The sequence below is a fragment of the Anomalospiza imberbis genome, chromosome 15 (genome assembly GCF_031753505.1).
Source record: "Anomalospiza imberbis isolate Cuckoo-Finch-1a 21T00152 chromosome 15, ASM3175350v1, whole genome shotgun sequence".
NCBI classification, from domain to species: domain Eukaryota; kingdom Metazoa; phylum Chordata; class Aves; order Passeriformes; family Viduidae; genus Anomalospiza; species Anomalospiza imberbis.
This window is the reverse complement of record NC_089695.1, coordinates 3,074,104-3,095,122: the sequence shown is the minus strand read 5'-3', so window position 1 is coordinate 3,095,122 and position 21,019 is coordinate 3,074,104. Positions and strand designations below refer to the sequence as shown.

The window sequence follows — 21,019 nt, the reverse complement described above, 5'->3', positions numbered from 1 at the left end:
TTTGATCTTCCAAACCTACGGAAAGCTTTAAAGGGAGGGTGTGGAGGAGGGACGGGGGCTTTATCCCAACCCAAATGGAGCGTTGTTGGACCTGTAAACTGGCATTTAATGCTGCTTTATGTAGCCTAGGGAGAGAAGGTAAATGAGGGCTGTTATCTGTCTTTGCTGCACCAAAGGGTGAATCTTCATTCCTTAGTAGTCTCTTAGCAAAGATGGGATCCCATCTGGATCACAGCCCTTACATAGTTTTAGTAGGAAGCAGGAGAAAGTGGCTACTTACTGCTTGCAGGCTTTTCACAGTTCCTTTGGGCTTCTGCAGGAGGAAGAAAATAGCCAAGGTGATACATACCACTTTTAATTTGGAGGCCAAGCAAGTGTGCTTAGGATTTGTCCTTGTTCCTTCTGGAGAGATGAAAGGAGGGAAGCCTGTACTCATCCTCCTGTGGCTAAATTTTTTGCCTTCTGTTGATGACCATCTCTTGTCCAGCCTTCCTGAAACCTGAGCCAGGTCTTATTTGAATAAAAAAAGCGATTAAACTGATGCAGATCCACATTTGCGTTCTGCTCATGACCACCTAAGCTACATTGGAAGTGGTGCTGGCAGCAGGACATTTAACTAAACTCAAAATCTAATGAGCAGGCAGCTGAGCACTTGTATGTGAACATTCCTTGTGTGGTGGATGTCCTGGGCATCCACATTCAGTCCCATATGGAATTAGGTGTTCCAGGACATACCTGTGTGGGGGAGCTGGAATAGCTACCATAGATAGAGTAGGACACAAGTAATCAATGAGTGTCTGCTCTCTAGGAGGTTTTTTATGTCACACTTTAAAGTATCTTTGAAGATCCAAAGCAGTAGCTACAGAACCTGGAAAATGGTGGGAAATGGGCTGTATCAGGGTGCTTGTGGCTCTTTACAAGGTGAGCAGAGTCCTACTTTGAAAGCTTATCCCTTTTGAACCCACCCCATTATTTAAGGGATGTGAAGATTGGATAGCTAGGATGTTTACTAAGTACTCTTTTGACTAATAGCAAGTATTAAGAAAGACAGCCTATTATAAATAATGTGTCTGGGAGGTTGCCATTGAGGTCAAAAAAATAAAGCTTCCCAAACAGGTATTAAATGATTAGTTTGAAAAACCTGGGGAAAAGGTCATTATTTAAAATAAAGAATAGAAGAAATTAATTGGAATTGAAATATTTGAAGTTTTCCAGCGCACACGGAGAGGAGGTGGGCTAATCTCAAAGCTGAAATTGCCTGGGGAGTTCTCCTGTCTTGTGTTTCTGGTTGTGGAGAATTACCTGGGAAGAAGCATGGGTGGGAAGAATGTGCCTAGGCTGGGAGCACCAAGGGGAAATTATTTTTTTCTTCATTTTTTGGGGTATTTTTTGGGGTGTTTTTTTTTTTTTTTTTTTTTTTTTTTTTGGTTGTTTTTTTTCTTTTTTGAGAGCTAAGGAAGCACCTGTTGTCAGTAGTGGGTGTCTCTCTTTGTTTTGTTTTCTTTTTTGAGCAAGAAAAGGCAGTTAAGGTGCAGGGATGGAGCAGTGCAATTCTTGAACAGCGCTGCTTTGAGAAGCCAGTCAGTCACTGTTTGGACTGTGGTCTTGTGCCATGAGTCACTGATTTGGGTGTATGCCTTCAGCTATTACTAGTGGGTGGAATTAGTGAGAACTAAAAGGGAGAATTAAACATGAAACAAAAAAAAACCATGAATTTTTGCCATGCTGCCTTGATCTGTTCTCTTCTCTCTACTTTTGAAGCCATAAAAATAATGGTGCAATATTCTGCATGCTCTGCTTTGTGTCTGCAGTGCTATTTAGGTTTTGTATCCTTGTATTAGTCTGAGTTTAATATGCTAAAATAATTGGACTGGTCAAAATGGCAAATTAGTTAAAAAAGAAAATCATCAGGGAAGTGCAGGACAAGAAGTATAATGAAGCATTTATCTGGAGAATGAAAAGAGCAATATATTGTAACCTAACCTTTTTGAAAATATATTGCATTTCTTAGATCTCCAAGTACTTTACAGAGGAGAGTAGTGTTCCCATTTTACAGGTGAAGAGGGTGTGCCCCATTTATCCTGGCTCACAGAACTGGGAGAAAATCAAAGCTTTCTGGTTTGCTACCTCTGTGCCCATGGTAGTGACCAGGCTCTTGGTTGGGAAACCAAGGACTAAAGTGGATCCTGTACAGATGAGTTGTATCAGGTCCACAAGGTGAAATTTGAATGCAGCTGTGCAGAATATTTTCTAGAATTACCAGTTAAAATTATCCCATGCAAATAGAAACAATTGCAAGCTGAAGCACGTCTTTGGGCATGGAGGGACGAGGCCAGGAGGTTTGTGCTACTCCTGTGTAAAACTGCCTGCTGTGGATCTCCTGGGTGCTCGGAGAAACTTCACCGCTGGCTGCAGCCTGAGAAATGAGGTGGTTTTGACCTCAGTGCAAATAGTTGCTTAGTTGCCTTGTAAGCTTGATCAGGGTGTGAACACAGCCTGCAACTTGTTTAGAGTGAGATTTTTGGTGTGACTTTAAGTGTATTATTACCACTCCTTGTGAATTTTGCTGGCACTTACAGTGGTGCCAAAGGCACAAGCATTAAAGAGCCTCCTCCACCCTGGCTGTGAGGGCTGTAGGTCAAGGTGAAGGTGTGCTGGGAGGGCAGTGCTGATTAGTGCGTGTCCATGGGGTCTTTGGTGGCCACAGAAAGTGCAGATCCTCATCAAAAACCCTCCCAGCAGCAAAGTGTGGCAGGCAGGAGTTGAAGCAGGTGATAAATGTGGCTGTGTTAGTGCTCGGGGATAGTTTGCTGAGCTGTTGTAAATCAAGCAGCAGAAGCTGGTGGTGCCGACAGAAGTACCAGGGGATCTGGGAGCTTGGTTCAGTAAGTGGCTTTTGGCAGTGAGTGTACAAATGTAGCAAATCTCTCCTATTCTGTAATTCAGGGCTTTGGAGGCCTTCAGTGACAACTGGAGCTCACCCAGCCCTTGGCTATGGAGTCAGCTCAGCTCTCGGCTTCCCTCTCCTGAGCTGCCTCCACCAGCTCGCCTTACTTAAGCCTGTACCTATTGCATAAGCCTCTGGGGATATTTACATAAAGCATAATTAAAAATCAGACATAACATACCTCCTACAAGGAGTAGGATGAGTAGTTGAGTGGCATGCACTCCAGAGCAGTTCAGTACCTGGAGATTTTGTCTGGCGCCCCCCCCCACTGCAATCTGAGGTCTCTTAATTTTTTAACTTGTTTTGAAATTCAGAGTAAATACCTAGTTTGTTTCAGATTAGCAGTGTTTTCTATTAAAGTCATTGTTGCATTGTTGAACCTTCCTAACACGAATCTGCTTTGTAGATGGTGTGCACAATGCATCTTTTGACTTCTGAGGTTAATGTAATGCTTAGACACTTTAATTTTCATTGTATTAGAAACAATGTAAACAGCAGCATTTTCTTTACCATAAGGAATAGAAATTCAAAAAGTGGATGTAAATTCAGGTAGGTAGTATTAAGCAGAAAAGCCTTTTCTCTGAAAAATGTAGGTTTCAGTTTATCAGTTGATGTTTTTCTTTTGTCAAGCTCTTTGAAAGTTGAGGAGGTAAGAGATAGGAAAAAAAGTACAGTTTTCTTCCAGGAATTATTCAGTGATTAGAAAACATCAAGGAATAACTTGTTCAGGTTTCCAAAAGAGTTGAGGTGACTCTTCAGGATGCAGAGAGCTGGTTAGTAGGGTGTTCATTTATTCCCAGTCTGATTAGGCATCTAACTTCCAGAAGAATCATGGTAGGTATCTCAGTAACTTTGCAAGTCTGGCCTGTGGTAGCCAGGAACAAGCAGTGTTTCAGTATGCATGTATTTTAACCATACAAGCAGTATGGTTAATCCTATTCAATAACATTTTACAGTGAACTCATTTCTAAGGTTTCTTGCAGAACTTGGGTCTCCCTTTAGTGCAGCTTGACCCAATTGAGTACATGACCTAAAATAAATGTCAGCAACTGTTTTCTAATGATAGGTGTAGAAAGTAAAGATGCGAAATACTACTGTATAATTACATAAATATGCAGTGCAACCCCTTGGTAAGGAGAGATTTGCCAAATTTAGTAGAACATCTATATTTAGGTACAAATTTGCACATAGGTTTCACCAGTCAACTAGTTACAGTCTGGTGGCGGGTGGGAAGGGTTTGTTTGAGCATTAATGCTGAATCATGAGTTCTTGTGTTCTCGTTTAAATTGGGACTACCCAGCTGCTCCCCTGTGGGCTTGATATTGGGCAGCTCTTCTGTCTCCTTTCCTTGCCTTGGAGGATGCTGAAATCCAGCTGTAAGGACAGCTGGATGGTGCCATGGGGACATTGTCCTCTGCTCAGAGCTCAAACCATCCCTGCAACATTCACTTGACAGAAGGGTCAGTGTGGAGGGAAGGGGAATACACAGGCACTCCTTTTTCTGTGCACACGTGTGGCCTGGCCTTCAAAACTGGGAGCAGCTCCAGGACTGAATTGGGGTGTTTGTTGGAGTCCACAGCTGGGGCTCAGACCCTGCAGGTGAGGAGGCTGCAGAGCTTCAATCTTAGTAGGTAATTTTGAGTTCTTGTTACTTATATGAAGATTCCTTTAAGGTATTAAGCTGTTATTGGAGTAAAAGTGATTCTTGGATTTAAAACAGATGCAAATCTTGACTTATATGGAAAAAGGAACCAGAGGTTTCTTTCCCACTGAAAACTTAATGAAGCAAGAAAAATAACTCCTGCATCTTGTTTGAGGACTCTTTGTGGCACTGTTTAAGTGAAGCTCTGAAGCCTCATTTCCAGCAGGGTGTTTTCATTTGTCTCCTGCAGATGCTTTCTTCCCTAGCAGTAGCCCATGTGCCATGCAAACCCCAACCAAAGGCTTTATGTAAACCTTATCTTCCTAATGGGAATGGGGTACTGTAAGCAAACCTCAGAAATCAGTGATTTGTGCAAGTACTTAAATCATTTTAGGAGGTTTTTGAACAGTGCCTGGCCTCAGAGGTTGTCTCAAATAGAAACTTTCTTGCTGGTACCTCTAGTGACCTTGGTCGATGATAAACTAAAGAGTATTTAACTTTGAAATAATAAAAATACTTTTTTTTTTTGTAGCAACAGACTGCAATAACAAGGTTGCAACCTTTATGTTATAAACCCATGCTGCCTCTGACAAAATGAGGTACAGGTGAATGAATATTTGGATTTAGGGGTTAATTTAGTTAGGATGATATGCTACAGTTCTTAATATACACAGATACGTATTGTAATAGAATACAGATAGTGTGAGGGTTTTTTTCCTCAACAAGTAGTTCTCCCTTTTTATTGTGAAAGTGCAGAGGTTTTATTTTGCATATTTTTGGAGGAATGCTGAGCAAGTGAAATTTATGGAAATGCATTTTATTCTTGCAACTTATTACTTAAGATTTTTTTCCTTGTGTAATGTTGATTGTTTAGAAGTTTTATAAAATATAAGAAAATTTTCTCCTTTTTTGCAGTATTGTGTATTTTCTGCTGAAGTGCAGATAGAAAACACTTAGTATGATAAAACATAAATAAAAGAATTGGTCCTGTGCTGGATCCTGTTACTTCTTTCCTGCTTTTTGTGAGATGAGACCCCTTATTCACTTTGGTCCTTTGCTTTCAAGAGGGAGTTGAGATTTTTTTTCAAAGTTATTTTCATCTTTAGCTCTTCCAAAGCCTCCCAGAATGTGTAAGGAAGAGTGCTGTAGACTGAGAGGGGTTACTCCTGGTTGAATTATGATGATGTGTTTGTCCAGATGCTGGTGGTAGCTGAGAAGAGACGAGTGTGGCTGGCCCTTCTGGCCAGGAGAGCTTTCCAAAGGTACCTTCCTGCATACACACCCTGCAGGAAAAAAATATTCCCTAGTAAGAGAAAAAGAGGATGTTTTATTGCCTGCTGGACAGTGGGCCAACAGAAAGTCATCTGACGTGTTTTTAACATTTCATGTGTTAGCACTAGGTTTTAGCTAGGTCCCTAATTTATTCTCCCTTGCATTCACAAAAACATAGGGATTACTAATTAACTAAGATTTTCTTTTAGGAAAATCCCTAAACCTGGTGAGCTTTCCCCTTTCCAAAATCATGAATTAAACCAATAGTGTCACATGGCAGGTAGGTAGTAAGTCAGTCATATTTCAAACCAAGGGAAGAAGGGAGATCAGCATTTGGGGCTGAATGATCTGCTCCCAAACTGATCCTTGGTCATGCTGACTTCTGAGCATCAACTCTTTGGGGTATGTGCTCCTCCACAGCCTGAAAGGGAGCCAGGGAAAAAGGGAGTCTCATGTGGATGTTTGGCATTTAGGATTTCTTAAGATAAATCCAACAGTTTAGATAAATGTTTCTCTTTTAATTGTTTTTATAAAACAGTTACATTTTTAAGCCCTTGTACTGCTTTATCTTGAATTTTCAGTAGATCATAGCTTAGCCAGGGCTCTCTGATAGTTTCTTTGAAATGACTAAGTGATGGCTCAGGAGTTGCATTGGGGTTTCTGCTACTTTGGCAGTAGGACAGCGTGCACAGACCTGTTTATCCAGGCCTTGAAAAGAATAGCTGCCACTAGCTTAGGATGTGAGAGGGGCAGAAAGCCCAGGATGAATTTCAGTTTGCTATAAGCCTGTAGATAACTTAATTAGTTGCTTTAAATGTCGAGACTCCTCTGTCCAAAATGTATAGGTTGGCCTGGAAACAGATTATTGAATTACTATTGTATCCAAGATCCACTTGCATGATTTCTTTTCTATTTAGGCATTGTCCCCTTGGATTGAAAAGAGATCTTAAAAGGTCATTTCCAAGAAGATGGCTTAGAATGCTTCCCATCTTGGTTGGGTGTGAGCTTTTACATCAGCAAACAAAGGCATCTATTTATCTTCTGCCTTAAAAGTTGCCTTCACTTTGGTTTAATGCCTACTTGAGCTACTACTTGGGATTTAATCCTTGAGCAAGGAAAGCCATGGCTAAATTCATGCAGCAATTCTGTTTTATATTCTAATAGATCAAATACTGAATTACACCAGCTGTTTCTTGGCTTGAGGTGAGGAAAGAAGAGGAGCTCTTTCTGTGGGAATATTAGATAAAAAAACAGGTGAGGAGGGAATCCTAGAGCCCATGGGGAAGATGGAGCACTGAAAACATGATTTAGAGTGCACTGAGATAGAATACATGAAAATAAGGAATTCTTAGTGCAAGTGGTGCTTATTTTAGTCGAGTTTCCTGGTCTCCATTCAAAGGTTTTCTTTGGTATAAAGTCAAGAATTGGCACTTGATTTACTGGAATTGATGTGAATTTTGAATAAGCTTCAGTTGTCAGTTCCAGTTCTGTACGTGACAGCTCTTTGCTGCAAAATATTGTTTTGTACATGGGGAAAATATAGTCATAATTATTTTTGTTTATTAGGCATTGAATATGTCTGGTTTTAACAGTTCTTTGGATTATTCCAGTAGTTACTGAGATGAGTAAATCTTTTCTGCTATACAGAGAAACTTTGTAACATTGCCATTTTCTTGTACCAAGAGGAGTCAACCTGTGTGTTCTGTGCCTTAATTCTGTGAGGCTTAACAGGGTGCAATCATGTTGCTTATTGTTGTGAAACAGAACTTTAATAAAAATAAATTGTAGCGTTCTTATTTCTGGAAGATCCATAGATCAGACAGCTCTTTCCAGAGGCTTGTGATAAGGTGTAGTTTGTAGTATTCAGAACTACTTAAATGGCATAGTGTCAGTTGTCTGCTTAAGAGAGAATTCAGGGAAGTGGTTAAATTGACACGAACCATTTGACAGCTGCTTGTCCAGGAATGTTTGCTTATGGTTCAGTATGAGTGCAAGAAAATTGAAAACCAGGATCAGCAATCTCTGGAAAGGAAGAGTAGTAGTATAAAACAGTAATTCTGATTTATTGTTTATCTGCATGTTTCAAATAACAGTTGTAATTTTGAGAACTGACTGGTGACTTGGGGTGCCGGGCTTGAGACCCTGTGGTGAAATAGCCATAAAGATGTCAGTGCTTGCTCACTGCCTGCTGTCTCTCCCATCATTTTAGGCAGCTCCTGTGATAACACACCAAGAACATTGCATTGTGTGTAGGGATGTTGGACTCATGGCCCGCACTCTGTGTGAGGGCCTTTCATTTCCTGCAGCAGCAAATCTTGGGGTTGTGTCCACCTGTATTTACACTGTATCTATAGCAGCATCTGCAACATGAACCTGTGCTCTGAAATGAGCTCATCACCGCCCAGATCCCATAGCTGCTTATTTCACTAGCTGGTAATTGCTTAATATCTATGGGAATAAAGGCTGTTCTTTAGATAATCCTGCCTCCAGTCAGTCAGCTTCCTACTGCAATCAGAGCTAAACAGATTTGCACCCCTTCTCTCCCCACCCTTCCAATCTAATGCCCTGCCTAACAGAGCTGCTGCTGCAGGTGCTGAGCACTGACAGCTCCACTTAAAGGTGGAGCCATGATCAGGTTTATGGCCTCACAGGGAGCTGATCTAATGCCTTTCCGTTCCCAGAAGAATGATTTTACAGCTTGACAGACCCCTTTTTAAATCCATGAAATTCATAAAGTGGTAGAAATTTATTTGTTTCCTCCCCTGAATTTTCTCCCTTTTTGATGTGTTAAAGTGACCTGTGAAAGTGTCTGACAGCTGCCTGACCTGTCACAAGGTGAGCACTGACTGGAAAGGATGCTCCAGATACCTTATGCTCCCCATTGAGGTGGTGATGTCCCCAAGCACCCTGTATCCCCCAGGCTGGCAGGGTACTGTGTAATCACAGCACCCACAGTGCTGGATAGTGCTCTCTTGGTGATTCACTGGTCATGGTGGCTTCGTCTTCTTGGGCTGGAACTTTTCTTTTTTAATGGAAGAAACTGTCTTCGGAAATTACAGCTCTAGGCAAACAGAGTGGATATGGTTTTATATCATTAATTATGTCTGAATTGATGTTCCCATTGATTCTATGTTGTTTCTAGGTACTGACTCTAGAGTACTTCCCCGAAATGTTTATTTTCTTTCTGTAGCTTTAAAGTGCCAAGAAAGGACAGTGTCCTGAAACCCCACTGAAAGGTTTTGTGAAAATACCCACATTAGTGTGTGGTTTTTCCTCTTCCTTTACTCCATCTCTTGAAACTGAAATGATTGTGCAGGAAGGTATCTTAAGCAGGTGCAAAAATGTTTGGCTGGGCTGGCAGGGGAAAAGTGTTGAAAAGTGCATCCTCTGGTAAATCAAACCAGGCTTTTTGGTGGAGTTAAGTCCACACCAAGGGGGTAGTGCTGCACTTAATTGTTGCAGGGAGCAGCTAAGAGTGTCATGTCAGAGACAAAGTCCTTCACTTTACTTTCTCCTTGGAATGATTATTTTTGATAGTTTTAATAGTTGAATCCTTTATATGTGGAATTTACAGGGCTTTGATGTTAAATTTGAAATACAAACTAATTTCCAGTCTTAACTTAGTGCTATGTCCTGTCACTGTTCCCCAAAAATTTTAGGGCAGGATTGCAAGTATTAATCCAATATTGGCATTCAGTATAATAAAGGACATGACAACATAAACTGTTAGAGTTTGGTTTTTTCTGAAAAATCCACAAGAACTTTCTGTGCTGCATTTCTCCTAATGCAGCAGTGCACATGCTGCTAATTATGGAGTGAAAATGTCCAAATGGAATTATAGAAGTAATTAGGAATGGTTTCCTAACACAAAAGAGAAATTCAGGCAGTCATTTATTTGCATAAAAAGTAGGAGTTTAGGAGTCCCAGTCAAGAGCTTGGGTCCTTATTATTTGTAAATACTTCTCAAACAGAGCAATGAGTATTTTTACCCCAAAAGAAGTGCTCATAGCTCAAGGGGTTCCTGGAAAATACAAGTTCAAGGAAATAATTTAACAGCACCTTTCTCTTTCCTATCAACACTTTTGCAAAGACAGTCTTCCCAAGAGCACTAGTGTGGCAGAAGTGGAAGGAGAAGGTAGAAGGAGCTGTCTCTGCTGCTGCCCTTGCCTGCCAGGAGGAGGAGAGAGCAGTGCTACCTACAGCTACCCAGGAAGCTTTTCCATCCTCTGTAGCCTGTGAGGAGCTGGCTATTTGTGAGCAGGTCCAGGCTATTCTGGGAAAAGTACTTTGCAGTAGTGCACCATAAGGAAGATCAGTTTGGATTTAATATTAGAAATGTGCTGTAACCCTGCAGGTCATGTCCACCTCACCAGCATTACCAGTGTTAGTGGGGACGTTGGTGACTGCAAAGTCCCTCTGCATCCCCCTGACGTGCAGTAGACTCAGTCCTGGTGCTAACGTATAAACACTGATGGAGTTGAGGCCACATGGCTGCAATGTAGCTGCTCTGGAGGGAGGCACCAGGGGTGTAACTGGATCTGCAGAGCTGCGAGGCTGCTGCAGTCCTTGGCAGGACTTCAGGCGAGGTCCGTGGTTGCTGTGGAAGAGCAGGGGACGCACGGTGTGGTGAAGCCCTGCCCTCGAGTCCTGCGCAGCTTCTTGGGTTTTGACTGGCAAGGTGAAATTGTTTTGGCAGTTAGAATAATATCTGGAATCCATATGTTCCTAATGAGCCTTCCCAAGTAAGATGCTTATTAACTGCCCAAAGCAGCTCGCAAAATAATCCAAAAATAGCACAGTGACTGGTTACTCTATCACTTTTACTGCAGATCTGATTAGGATAGAGCAGAGTGCCTAAATTTTGCCACATGAGCAGTGTATTATGTCTTCCAGGAATGCTAATATGAAATATGTTTGGAATTTTTACTTGCTTGCTTTGATTTTTAATGAAGTTTATTTTTTGTTTAAAAAGCCAGATTTGATATATTTGCAACAGTTTGATTTTTCAAAAAAAAATTATTATGATATGTGATTATTGTAGGTCACTTCCATTCACAAGAGACATCTGATCAATTAGGTAGTTTCTCACTCTGCTATTAATGATAAGATATCCAACTGTTCATCCTCTCTAACTTTGTCTTTGTGTGTGAGAACCTGCATTGACTTACAGAAATGTCAGACATTCTGACTTGAAAATATATTGAAGTTTATTCTGGGAGACTGGCGGTGGTGCAGTTATTTTAACATTCTGCATGTGGATTTTCTGTATTTTCACACTCAAGTTATATTTGTATTGTGGGTATGTTATTAAGCTCTTACTAAAAATCAAAATAAAACCTAAAAATTGATGCTCAACATGTGCAGTAATAATGAAAGCAGCTGCCTTCCTATGATACAAAACTATGATGAAAGTATTGTATATGAAGCAAGACTTTTGAAAGATTTTAATTGAGCAAGGTCTCTGGAAGTACAGTTGCTGATGTAAAGAAGAGCTGAAAGGCAGGAAGAGTTAATAAGAGTGGTGAAAAGAGCAGACTGCACCAGTACTACCCAACTTGTATTCTTAAGTAAAAACTGTGTGTGTAATTTATTCTAATTAGTAGTGTTTGCACAATCATTATTAAAAAAAAAGACTTATTTAGAGGATCCTGTAAGCAAAATGAATTCCCTTTTGGGGGGACAGAGGTTCCTTGCAAGCTGAATATTTGTGAATGGTGAATTAACACTGATTTAGGCTCAAGAGGTGGATTGTTGCCTGTAAAATCCAGTAAATATATCCCAGTGAACTTGTGCTGGCAGCAATCAGGGAGAAAATGGTCCATATCTTTCCCAAAGTGTCAAAACCATGAAGTTTTAGAATTTGCAGCAGGACAGCTTCTGGCAGGTTGCTGCAAGGCTGCCGTGCTTCCCTTGGCTGAGGATTGCCTGGCTCTTCCCAAGGCTGAACCCTGAGGCTTGCCAGGAGCCACTCAGTGTTTCTGCAGTGTTTGTTGTTCTCAAGTGCAGTTGCTTCAGTGGGAGGTGACATTTTTACTCCTTTTGGTATGTCCTCAAAAGGGAGGACTGTTGTTAAATGTAGTGGTGTAGTTGACAAAGAAAAATGTCCATAAGAACCTAATAAAATTTCTTATATCTAGTTCTCAGCTGTATCTAATGAATGGTCATGTACACACAGTGGGAATTTCTGCCCTTCACCAGATCACACAAACATGTTGCAATAGGAATAATATTTTCATCATTTTCATGTCTTGTGTAGGCTTGTGGGGAAAAATGAAAAGCCCTGAAGTACTCGGGTAGGTAAGGGTGAATCTTCCCAGGAGCCAGTTTTGCATCAGAACTCATGAAAGCAGGGAGTCCTTAAGCTGGCTATGGACTAACCTGAAATTTGAGTTTTGCTGAGGGGGCTCTTACTGTAGAGATGCATTTTGCTGTGAGTTGTAAATAGCTCTTCTTTGTTTGTAGTAAAAATATGTATCACTGGTTTAGGTCACTGATTTTCTGCTTGTTTAGTGTTCAACTCTTTCTTGCAATGACAGTGTCTTATTTTAGGACCGTTGCTTGGACTAACGTAGAAATCTTTCTCTCTGAGCACCAAATGAGAGCCTGCTGTCTTACCTTTAATATTTGTGTCTGGCATACAAGATCTGTATGCTGGCTGGGATCACAAATATCCACTGAGATGTGAGCCTCATGTTTGGTGTTCCTGAAAAGTCATACTTGCTCCCTGATTCCCATTATATTCTGTGTTAGCATTTCCCTGGCACACGGGGCTGGCTTGGACACCAGGGGATAGTGTTACAGCCATTTACATATCAAAAAGGGGAAGAAATGAACGAATCCAAGTTGCTCTTGAATAGCAGTGCTCTGTGCTGCTCCCAGATCCTGTTAACGTTCTTCACACAATGGAGCACTTAATGAATTTGCAGATGGCCTGATTTGATTTTTTTTTTTTTTTTAATAAGTATAAATTTTCCCTTTCCAGGGGAAATGACATGGTAGTTTTCTGCTGAGGTGAGAAAAATAGGGGGAAGTATTTGGGGGAAAACTGAGAAAGGAAGATGAGACTGGGGTATGAAGTGGGAGAGGGCAGCAGTGGCTGAGTAACAGGAATGTTTCATTTCTATGGCAAATCTAAGGCACCAGTAGTGTTGGTACAGATAACAGACAGCACCTAATTATGAAATAGTGTTTTTGTCTTTAAATATTACTGAAAATAGAGGAAATTATGTCTGAGCTTGGGAGATTCTGAAATGTAGCTCTGCTCTCTTTAGAGTGTGAGTCAGGTATCCTCCTTGTTTACTCTGGCAAGCTGTCATAAAACTGCAGTGTGTTATGTTGAGTAATTCCATGGGCTTGTGTTTGGAGGTCACGTGGGGCACTGGTGGGACAGCATTATTGCTGCTCGGTTGGAATACCTGCCTGCTTCATCCTTCTGCAGATCTGTTCTTGTCCAGAAAGCAGAGCAGACTGGGCAAATGCTGAGGGCCAGCTTGGAAAAAGATGTTTTGGTTTTGAGTTTTGGTCAACTCTTGTGTTCCTGTTCAAAATAAACAAAATCTTTGTGCTACTTCCCTTGAAATTGCTTTTAAAAGAGAAAATGAAAGGCATCTCAGGAGAACATTCCATCTTTCCCTGGCACTCAGATAGGTCCAGATGTACCAAAATCATTACTGGTGGCTTTTATTAATAACATGGTAGATGAGCTTCTGGTGACAAAGATGTTACAGCTTCTTGTGTCCGCCTGCTTGGGTGGTTAACTGTGCAAACATGCATAACACTTATTTGGTATTTTATCTGAGTTGACCTTGCTGTATTTAAGGTGCTTGAAATTGTAATTTTTGCAATACTTTTTTTTTATGCAGGATTTTTGTCTTTTGTGATTTTAATTACCTCTTCAGTGAGTTGACCAGATGTTTTTTGTAGTTTTGTTCTATGTTCTTGGCAGTTAAAACACAATTATGATAGTACAGTTAGATTATTTTTGTGGGATTTTTTTGGAGTAATATTTCAGATTTACTTTAAATCTTCAAAAATGGTAAAACTGTTTTTTCTGACTTGGCAAACAGGTTGAATCATTTATTTTGGACCAAGAAGATCTTGATAACCCAGTACTTAAAACCACATCGGAGTTATTCTTATCGAGTGCTGCAGAAGGTGCGGACTTGAGAACTGTGGATCCAGAAACACAAGCAAGACTAGAAGCCTTACTGGAGGCAGCAGGTACTTTCCTTATGTAGTTCTTTTTCTGAACCTGACTTGTACACACATCTGGCAGCACATAAATTTTGACACTGGTGAAATGTTCAGGAGTCTGGAAATTTCCCATGATGAGCAGAACATGGAAAAGAAGCTCATAACTCTTACAAGTGTTGCAGGTTGCTTAGTCCATTCTTTCTGTATATACAGAGTTAGAAAAATTGATTTGAATGAAATGGTATTTCATTGACTTGAGATTACATATGTTACGAGAGGGAGAATTAATGGGAAGAGAATAGAGGGAAGTAGACTTGCTAAAATGACTTTTTTTTTCCTGCTGCTTTGGTCAATATATAATTATTAATTCATTACTCCAGAAATTTACAGGTAAAATACTTTTTTTCTCTGTTTTAATGTTCACAAAGGCGTTTTTATATTCTGTAGTTCTGAGGTATCACTGTTGGAAAATACATCTGAAACATTCCTGTTTTGGAACCAGACCTGATAAACATGGTTGTTTCTACATTTATTAGCTTAAGAGTGAAAGCTTGACTCATTCAAATCCTCCTAGAACTTGTGATTGGGGTGTTTGTAATGGATTTGGAAATTATTTGTTAGTTTCAAAATTCCAAGGACAAAAAGGTATAAAACCCCTGCTCTGAAACAAATCACATTTGATCATGACAGGTGTATGCTCAGACTTGTAGTGGTGTGCTGAAATTGGAGTTTTCAGACCTTACTTTGGAACACTTAAGGAGCTACATAAAATAACATTTATTTGCAGGTGTGTAGTTGCTAAGCAGTAAAGGAGAATTTTATTCTCGGGAAGCAAAAGGGGCAGGGATTTGGGATTTCGGTTCTCTTAGCATTTTGGATTTGAAAAAACCCCAACTTGGAACACAGAACAGGTTTTGTCAGCAGGAAGTTGCAGCAGCCTATCTGCTGTAACTCTTGAGGACCAAACTTAATTTTGTGGGGGAGACAGGCTGTTCCTGGGATACTACATGCACTAAGGGAATTTGAATAATTTACTCCCTTTTTAAGCACTTTAAAAAATGCAGATCAGCTCCTCTCATGTACCTGGTGCCTGCTGTGTCCCAAAGCCTATTTCTGGCTTTATAAATTGCTGGTGGATCTGGCTGGTGTTATGGGGCAATGCTGGGGCTGCAGTGCTCACAGGGATCTCACAGTATTTGACATATCCAGGGGGTACCTTTGCTGCTTGTAGCACCTGTGAGAATGCTGTCTTCAGATTTCTAAGTAGTAGTTGGGTTTTTGTGTCCCCAGGATTAGGTAATTTGTTTTTTAGCTGAGGTTTCCATGTCTTGGCTTTCCCAAGTACATGAGCAGAGCAGAAGGAATCTGGAAAGAAGAGCAAATCAAAAAAGGAGTGCCTTTGTTTAGGGACTTCATCTCCCTCTCTAAAAAGACTGGACAAAATTAATGCCACTTGATGAATGTGTGAGATGGAGTGAAAATACTCTGGGGAAAGTTCTCTAGTTAAGCTCTACTTGTCTTCTTTCCCACTGTGGACTGGAATACTAAAAATACCAGGCTAACCTAAAGAAGATGCTTTGAATCTGGTAGTTCATTAATAAAAGCCATAATTTGACAGTGATTTAAATAGAAGTTAGTGTTTTTGGGAGATGTTCTAATATCTTCACTGGATTTATCTGCCTGGTTTGGCTGAAAATACCCTTTTTGACCCTAAGTGAGCTTCTAGGCTTCCATCATGGCAGCCTAGTGTTGGGCCTTTGTATTCTTTTGCAGTTTGGCAAAAGCAAGTGATTTCTAGTGTTCTTTTAGTCACAGTTCAGTCCTCAGCATTAAGGATGGCTTGGAAAAGTAGATGGCAGAACTGTGGCTCAAACACATTTAAAGCCTTGCCTGTAGTTTCCAGGCATACCTTGGCCTTGGTTGTGATGATCCCCCTGTGTAAGGTTGGTTCCACCTTACAGCCTAGAAGAAAATCAATCTTGTGTTCAGTGTCTTGGATTTCTTGGGGTTTCTCACGTGCCACGTTTGTGGCTGTGTCATTAGGATCTTAATGAGCATGACTTGCAAAACTAGTTTTGTTCATTCTTCTTGAATCCTTTAATGCTCAGATCTCCCATGGACATGTTGTTTATTAGTTCTGGAAGGTAAGTTCTAGCAACTGCAGCCACATGGGAAATTGTTCTTCAAAGTACTTGTGCAGAAGTGGTTTTCAACTATTGTGTACAGTACTATTTGTAGGAGTTGTTTTGTTTGTAAGTAGCTGTCTTGATTTGAGAGCTGCTGCACAGGCGAGTGTAGAAGCTGGAGGTTATTTGAACTGCTTGAAGATGTTTCTGTAGGTTGTTTTTACCCACCATGAGAGTGTTGGATATTTTTTCACTTGTATGTTTGACTTATTCTGTTTCAAGGATTGTGGATGTTGAAGGTGAGAGCCTTAAGCCAAATTTCTAGCAAGAGGCTTGTGTCTCACCCCCCTTGGCATAGCAGCAATTACACACATGTACATATCCATGTGCCCTCAAACACAGAGTTCTTGTTTTTCTCTAAAAACCTACCTGATTAGCTTCAGTTTAGACAACCATGCTTTATTGTGTGAAAGAACAGGCACTTTATGAATGAACAACTACCTTTAAACAACTGTCCATGTTTGTATTATTTCACAAAAAATAGTTCTAAAATTTTTATACAGTAGTTCTATAGTTCTGCAATAGTTCTACGATCAAGACCAAGAGACCGTTGTAAATATCAGTTGTTTCCACCTTCAGAAACTGAAGATAAATTAAAACAACTGAATCATGTTGTTTGGCAAGTTTTAACCTAACCAAACCAAGTCTTGTATATCTTCCTTCAGTTTAACTCCTATTAGCAGAGAAGGGATTTATAGGTAAAATAACCTATGGAATGAGAACCATCCTGCTTGGAGGATGTTTCCATTTTTCAAGCTGTAATTAAACAGATTATTAGCATTCTGAGAGTGGAGTCCTGTTCTGCACTAGAAACTCACTCCACTGTTAATTAGGGTACTGTTGATTTCTCAAAATAATACTTCAGCTCTGAAGAGTCGTGATTCTTGTGTGGATCTTCAGAAGGGCAGACTATTAAATACCCTTTTTAGGGGCAGTAGTTGACAGCTGGAGATGAGAGCTCTTTGCTACTGGGAATGAATGGTTAGAGTGTTGAGAGCTCTTGTTCTTCTTGGTGGGTTCTTTGTGGGTCCTCAACATGTGCTGGTGAAAGGGCAAAGTGGGAAAATTCTGACAGGTTAAACCCGTTTCATTTTCTGTTCCCAACTTGTATCGGCATCAGGAAGGGGAAATGACTTGTTTGTGTTGTGCAGTCTCTTTCTGCAGGTTGTTTTTGAGGATAGAGAAAGGTGTTGGTTCAGGCACATGGCCAAATAAAAATTGGATGCCCATTTGGTGTATTCTGCACTGAAAGCACAGATTTCTACAGAAAGTTGTGAAATGTCAAAATGTTAATCCCCGCAGTTAAAATACCCTGTTGATAGTGTTTCAGCATGGTTTGGCTGAGTTTTCTGGGAAGTGGCATAGAGTGTTACTGAACTGCTTTTTGACTTGAGGAAATAGCTTGAGTGCCTGTGTCCCTTCCAGCAGAGATTTTAAGTGTGTTTCTTCTCAGTCTGAATGTTGAAACACTGACAATGAAGCATCCAAAAAAAAAAAAAGGCAGAAGAAAGTGGTAAAGAAACTTCGACTGCCTTTGGAGGACATGCTGTTCCTGTATCTACACAGGGAGTAGTTCTATAAGCAGTGAGTTCTTCAGGACTCCCACTATTGTTTGCAAAGAGGCTCGTGAGGAAAATATTTTGAGAGCAAGACTGTTGAGCCAAAGGTTTGTTTAATGAAACATGTGAATAGTCCATTCTTATGCTCAGACAGGGAGCACAGTTATCCTTCTTTTCTGATGAAATACAGTATTAAAGCTGACTGGAGACCCTCACAAATGTTTTGGTGTATTTTGAGGGATTAATTGTAGTGTAAATGGTGGAAGAGAATTCGAGTTCTAATAATGTGTCTGTTAGTACCTGTGAATTTCAATAGTTCATTCAGACATGAGGGCCTGATTATGCTCTTTGGAAAAGCTGGTAGGTTGGTGGTGTGGGGAATATGTTGTGTATTTTGGAACTGGGAAAGGCAAAAAGTGGAAGTGATCACCTGCATAGCAGAAATATAGAACACAGATCATAATATGAATGAGCCCAGATGAAGTCTATCTGCTTTAGGATAAACTGAAAGGTTAGAGTAGATTCAGCAATTGTGGAATTGAGTGCTTTCCTCTGTATATGTATATTTCTATTTAGTCACTTGCCGACCTATTAACCAAACCTGCTTCTTTTTTTTTTTTTTTCCCCTTGAGATGTGATCTAAGCCATTCATTATTCACTAACAACAGGGGTTACCAGAGAATGAGCTGTGGTCTAGAAGAACAGTGCCAGAGAGGCACAGCTTGCTTTCATCCTGCATCTGAGGGAATCCTCAGAAAGTGTCAGGTCCTGGGCTAGAGGAATTCTTTGATCATATTCTTTGATTCATATTTCTGATGAATAAGATTCATGTGTGAACTTGGTGTTTCTTTTCTTAGGGCTGATGAGTAACTAAGCTGTGATTTAAATGAAGGTGGGCATTAGAAACTTAATGTCTGAAGGGTTGTCCAAGCTCCACTTGAAATTGGAGAAGTGGGGGTCTGCAGGAAACAGATTCATGTTTGTCATTTTATTGATTGCCTCTGTGCTTGTGGAATACAGCAAATGCATATCTAGATGTGTATTGGTGTTATGAAATAGAAAAAGAGAAGCAGGGTCTTTTTGGGGGGAATCAAAGAGGATTGCTGGAATTTGAGCAAAGATGTAACTTGATGGTAAAAACGTTGCAATATCAAATTTGAAGTGTGTTTAGCCTCCTTCAACATGGCCAAAATCTTACCTGAGTCTTGTTTTTGTGACTGATTGTAAACCAAGAAAGGCTTTTCACCATAATTTGATCTGATCTAAAATACTTGGTGTTATATGGGCATGGTATACAGACCAAATAAGGGAAACAGTTTTCACTAGGACAGTTTGAACAAGCTCCATTGTAGGTGTTTCTTCAGAGAGCAAAGCAGCCCTGCCACTGAAATCACCACTGTCTTGTTAACTGGAAATCATCTGCCTTTTGAGATTTTGGCATATTACAATGACTTACTCATTTTCTTTCTTCACCATCTAAAGATTCAGAGTGGGAAGGAATATATGGTATGTGAAACATACAGATTTGTTGTGCTTTTGAATAAGTTGGATAAACTCAATTGAGTGCATGTAATTGAATTATTAATATTATATCTCTCTGAGATTTTGCATGATTTAAATATTTTTTCTATTCTAGTAGGCTTTTAGATTAGAAAAAATGTAGTCTAATCCTGCTCTTAGTCAAATTAACTTCCATGCTTTGACAGTGTGTTAAATGTATCAGCTTCATATTTTTTAGCTGTTTTCCAGATGGATTTTGCTGTGAAGAACGGTCTCATTGTCATAACACTTAAATTGCTGCCTTTAGTTATCAGATGGCTAAGTTACCTTATTAGCTCTGAAAGCTTTACTTCTGGAGCTCTTTGGCAAAGATGATTTCAACCTTTCTTCAGAAGGGATGGGGAGTGGGAAGACATGAGACAAAAACTTACCAGTTTTCTTTTGTGAAGTATTAAAATTGGCCAGGGTTCTTCTCAATCTCTGAAGTTGCCTACATATATATATATATATATATATCTGTGTATGTATGTCAGAGGTAGTCATAAGTAATCAGTAAGTTCTTCATGATTGTACCATAAACAATTTGTGCAATCCTCCTTTTAAGATTTTTTTTTCAGTTCTGGATATAGTTTTTATTAACTCAATTTCTCCTTTCTATTTTCCTTCTGCTATATTTTATTTTTCATGCAAGCTGGATTCTTCTGTAAGATAAAACACCCTTTGCTCACTTACTCCAATATGGGAAACATATTATTGCTGGTTAAAAACTTTTTTCCATTCAGTATTGATTTCAGGACTTCTTATATTAGTACTTGGAGTAGCCTCAGCCAAAAGGAATGCAGGGAGAGTTTGGGCAGGAGAAAAGCAGCAGTGCTTTATTGCCAGTCCTGTGTAGTGCCTGAATTGAGATGGGATGCTCTTTGGTCCATGTCCCTGCCTCCTCTCAGCAGAGGGCTGTGGTATGATGCTGTCCTTGGGAGGGAGGGGAGCCGAGATGGGAGCTGTGGGAAATAAAGCAAATACTGCTCTTGGAAGTCTGAGTTCACCAGAATGTGACTCTTCTCCTGAACTGTGTCTGGAAGGAGTGAGGAGGGAGACAAGCCTCAATCTCTTGCTCGTATCTTCTGCAAGAAGAGTCTTAGTAGTTTATTAAAAAAACCTCAATTACCCTGACTTGAAATGTGTGTTTGCTTTTTTTTTATTGTTGTCTGCATTTGTTAGTCATGTAGTTTCCTTAGCACATGGTGATAAAATCAGAGTTTAGAAATGTTCAAAAGAGAGTTTGAATATTGGCTGGATGCTTTGGGGTGTGCAGGTGATTGGATCTGAAGCAGTTTTTCAGATTTCCCTTTTTGGGATTTTTTTTTTAATGTTCTGTAGCTTAATATTCAAGCGTGGTGGCAGTAACCGGTGCCAGCTACTTACTCCATACTGGGCTAACTGGTAAGTCAGGTTGGTAGTGTGGATGTGGAGCCACACCTCCTGGAGCTGAGGGAAGTGTCCTGTGAGGAGTCATTGCAGGGCTGTTTGCTGCCAAAACAGTCTGGGTCATGTTCTGTGTCTGGGGACACCCTCTTGGGGTGGGCCATGACACATCTGTCTACACACTTCTGGCAGTTCTGTAATCCTAGCAAACATCTGGGGTCTTTTAAAGTGTCAGAAGTAACAGATTGACTGAGTCATCAATATTTTGCAGTGTAACATGTGAATTGGTTGGTTT

At 40.2% G+C, this 21,019-nt stretch overlaps 1 protein-coding gene across 15 annotated transcripts in view; it reads left to right on the top strand.

The window, feature by feature from the left end:
- ANKHD1 (ankyrin repeat and KH domain containing 1) overlaps positions 1–21,019 on the top strand; it is a 102,538-nt gene that overhangs the window by 2,345 nt on the left and 79,174 nt on the right. For all 15 annotated transcript variants that reach the window (XM_068205542.1, XM_068205541.1, XM_068205547.1 and 12 more), the window contains exon 2: positions 13,928–14,081. In XM_068205542.1, the coding sequence (XP_068061643.1) occupies positions 13,928–14,081 (154 nt within the window). The remainder of the gene's footprint in view (positions 1–13,927; positions 14,082–21,019) is intronic.